This window comes from Cynara cardunculus, assembly GCF_001531365.2.
Source record: "Cynara cardunculus var. scolymus isolate 2C chromosome LG 17, CcrdV1, whole genome shotgun sequence".
NCBI classification, from domain to species: domain Eukaryota; kingdom Viridiplantae; phylum Streptophyta; class Magnoliopsida; order Asterales; family Asteraceae; genus Cynara; species Cynara cardunculus.
In genome coordinates this window covers 3,183,162-3,187,180 of record NC_037544.1, presented here as the reverse complement: position 1 = coordinate 3,187,180, position 4,019 = coordinate 3,183,162, and the positions used below count along the sequence as shown (strand labels likewise).

At 34.0% G+C, this 4,019-nt stretch overlaps 1 protein-coding gene across 1 annotated transcript in view; it reads left to right on the top strand.

The window, feature by feature from the left end:
* The first annotated feature begins 3,038 nt into the window (after window positions 1-3,038).
* Window positions 3,039-4,019, top strand: part of LOC112500463 (uncharacterized protein At4g26485-like) — a 3,109-nt gene continuing 2,128 nt past the window's right edge. Inside the window, exons 1-2 of the mRNA XM_025103957.1 lie at window positions 3,039-3,085; window positions 3,175-3,328. Of these exons, the coding sequence (XP_024959725.1) occupies window positions 3,193-3,328 (136 nt within the window). The 5' untranslated portion in view covers window positions 3,039-3,085; window positions 3,175-3,192. The remainder of the gene's footprint in view (window positions 3,086-3,174; window positions 3,329-4,019) is intronic.

Sequence of the window (4,019 nt, the reverse complement as noted above, 5' to 3'; positions counted from 1 at the left end):
ATAATTTAATTATAATATTAAATTTTAAATAATATGCATAAGTATTTAATACATAAAAATAGTTTTTTTTTTCAAATATTTTGTAATATAATATATATTAATATTATATATAAAAATCATTTTAAAATTAAAAACAATTGGATTATTTCCAAGAGAGCAGCAAAAAGATTACCGATTCGGTCCGAAACGGACCCCAATTAGCCTTGACCAAACCATGGTGTAACTAGTTTTTACTGATTGCACCTATTACGATTTTTATATAAATTACGTTTTTAGTCCCTGTACTTTGTAAAAAATTCTATTTTCGTACATATGATTTTGAAATTACGATTTTTATCCCAAAGTTTGTAATCCACTATCGTTTCGTCTCTATAATTTAAACTTTATTGCTTTTTTCTTTCCTATGGTTTACATCTCATTTTTATTTTAGTCCCTTATACTTAATAGTAGTGATGGCCAAAATCCGATCCCGGGTTGACAGAGTGATGCTCATAACCGGTCCCGGTCCCGTCGAAAATACTGAGGTCCGATTAAGGTACTTGTAACTGGTTATGGTAACTAGTCCCCATCCCGGTCCCGGGCCGGACCCAAACTGATCCTATATTAAAAAAAACATTTTCTTTATATATATATATATATATATTTAAATTTATTTTTTGAGAAAATTTTAAAAATACTTTAATATTATTCTAATATATTTTAAAATATAACCAGTTACACTTAAAAATACGTTTTATTGTAGTTTTATAATTAGTTTTCAATCAAATACACTTAAAAATTACGTTTTATACTAGAACGTAGGCGGACACGGCTAGAGGTGCAGGTGGGTTTTGGACGGCGCTATGGGTCAACACCGACAGTTGCAAGATCCCTCCCAAGGGTCATTTTCTTTGAGGCCAAACCCTCCTTTCAAAAATCCATAGATGCTATTTTCTGTCTTCCACCTCCCCCATTTCTTTTCACTTTCCTTCCTCCTATTTCTTTATTAAACTAAAGCTAAGGACTCCTTTTTCTTTATTAAACTAAAGCTAAGGACTTAAAGGTAAGAGGATTACCACCCCCCCCCCCCTTTTTTTTTATCATGGTATGGAAAGTCTACATGGTAAGATAAAAGATAATAGCTGAGTTACCCCTTTTCTTTTTATTTTACCAAAGGAAGACCAAAATATACAAATAGTAGGGTCTTTAAATTTCTAGATGTTACAATCCTCCCCTCCTTGGGATAAATTTCGTCCTCGAAATTTAAATTAAAGAGAAAAGGTGGGGGGTAACGTCTCTTCAAGTCTTCTTCTGTTTCCCATGTTACGTTTGACCCTCAATGATGCTTCAATTGAACTTTGACCAAAACAACCTCTTTGTGCCTGAGCACTTTGGTCTTTCTTTCCAAGATGGCTTCCGGTTCTTCAACACATCGGTTTTCCTCGTCCACACGAATTTCCGTAAATGGTATCACACTTTCTTCTTCCGCCAAACACTTGCGAAAGTAACACACATGAAATGTGTTATGGATCCTGGCCATTTCGGATGGTAGTTATAGTTTATAAGCTTGAAGTCCCACCCTAGCTAAAACCTTAAACGGTCAAAGGAAACAGGGGCTTAACTTCACTCGCTTTCCAAAACAGATAATACATTTCCAAGGGGACACCTTTAGCATTACACGGTCGCCCACTTAGAATTCCATAGGTCGACTTCTCTTGTCTGCGTAACTCTTTTGTCGATCCTGAGCCGCCTTTAAGCGCTCCCGAATACACTTCACCTTGTCGGTCGTTTCTTGCACGATTTCAGGGCCGGAGAATTGTTTCTCACCCGCTTCTAACCAACAAACCGGAGTCCTACATTTTTGCCCGTACAAGGCCTCGAAATGTGCCATCCCTATACTAGAGTGGTACTATTGTTGTAGGCGAATTCTACAAGAGGTAGGTGAGAGTCCCAATACAAGAAATGTTACGTAATCTAAAACAAATTCTCCAAAAGCACTCCAAAAATAATGGCTAAATTAAAATTTTAGCCCGTTTACAGCGGAAGACTTTAAAAGAATAAATATATAACTTAATGTCAACCCGTCCCATACCGGGTTGCTTTACAAATTTATATACCATAGATGATTGTACCTAAATATTGAACTTAAATAGACTGGACAAGTCTCTATGTATGTCTTTCTTTTTCTTTGTCCAACCTGAAACCTTCTGTCCCTGATTACGTATAGATTGACTACCGATAACTCTTGACCAAGTGCCTACACATTTCATACCATAACATCTCATTAACGTCTTAATTTCTCAATAAGTCAACAAAAAAAAATTATATATATATATATATATATAAATAATATACATATATGTATAAATATAATATGTATAAATAATATATATATAATATGTATAAATAATATAAATAATATACATAATATGAATTAAAATTTTAATGTAAGGACATTTTAGGTATTTTTTTCCTCTCTCCGTCCTCCGGCCTCCAGCCACCGTCCTCCGGTGAGATAGGAGAGTTTTAAAATACCTAAAATGTCATTGCATTAAAATTTTAATTCAAAATTACCAAAATTATAAATTTTCTAATTTATTTATTGATTTTGTGATTGAGATTGGATCTCATTTGATTAGGCCCCTTAATATATATATATATATATAACGGGTACGGGACGGGGAGTACCATACCCGTCTCCATCCCCGATTTGAGACAAACGGGGATCTCCGTCCCGTCCTCATCCCCGATTTAGTGGGAAATCTTCGTCCCCGACCGGGACGGGTGGAAGTATGTACAAAAAAAAAAAATGAAAACATCTTTCTCTGGCGGATCGGGCCCATTCCCATGCTTTGGAGCGGGCTCATTTGGCCATATTTGCTTAAGGGTAGGTGTTTAACCTCAAGGACGAAAAAAGAAAAAGAATTACAAACCAAAAGGACAAAAACCGCAATTTAACAAATGATAGGGACTAAAAACGTAATTTATTTTGGTAGTAGAGTGGCAATCGATGGTGTAGTACGTATTTGAGTAGCAGAGCCACCTGAATCCTGACTTCTCTGACTACACCATCTCCATTCTCCATTGCTCTACTCGCTGCTACCAGGTTTCATGGTTTATCGATTGTTTCTAAAGTTCATATATGTTATATATATACCTAAGCATATAATATATCGCAAGTACTGTGTGTTTCAGTGTGTGTGAGAGAAAGAGATGAGGAAGATCGATTGTTACAAGAGTTCCCAGAAGATCTTACTTGTGGGTGAAGGTGATTTCTCTTTTTCGGCATGCTTAGCTCGTGCCTTTCATGACGCATCCAACATTGTTGCTACTTCTTATCTCCGTCAAGGTTAGTTTGGCTTCAAATCTCCATTAATTTCTAGCTACCACCATACACACACACACATACATACATACATACATACATACATATATATATATATATATATATATATATATACTAGTTTTGTACACGCAATGCGGCGGGAGCCATGAATTTTAACGATTTTGAAATTTCACTGGTTTTATAAGACAAGATTTAACGATGATATAAGTTATAATTGATTTTTACATATTAATACAATTTGAATAAATAAGAGTTATGGTTCCAATTACAAACTATCGATGAAAAAATTTGTATGACAGTTTAAAATCCAATATATTTAAAATCAATCATATTTAAACGACTCCACAAATGTGTTTGATTTACACCAAGAGCAAAGAACAAAAAAACTTGAGTTTTAAGATAAACACTCAAAACCAATAAAATTTGACAGATCATAAGCCATGAAAAGACAAAAAAAATGGGTTTTAGAATGAAATTTCAACTGCTTACCCTCTTTCTTGTCTAGAAGCTCAGATTAAGGTTGAATTAATACATGTATATATATTTCAAAAAAACCCAAGAACATATTAATTCAGAACATATTATACAGTGCAATTTGGACAGCCTAATCCCAAAATGTATAGCATATATATAAATAAATAACTATAAAAGTATAAATCATAAACATTAAAAATATTTTTTCACAGTATATATA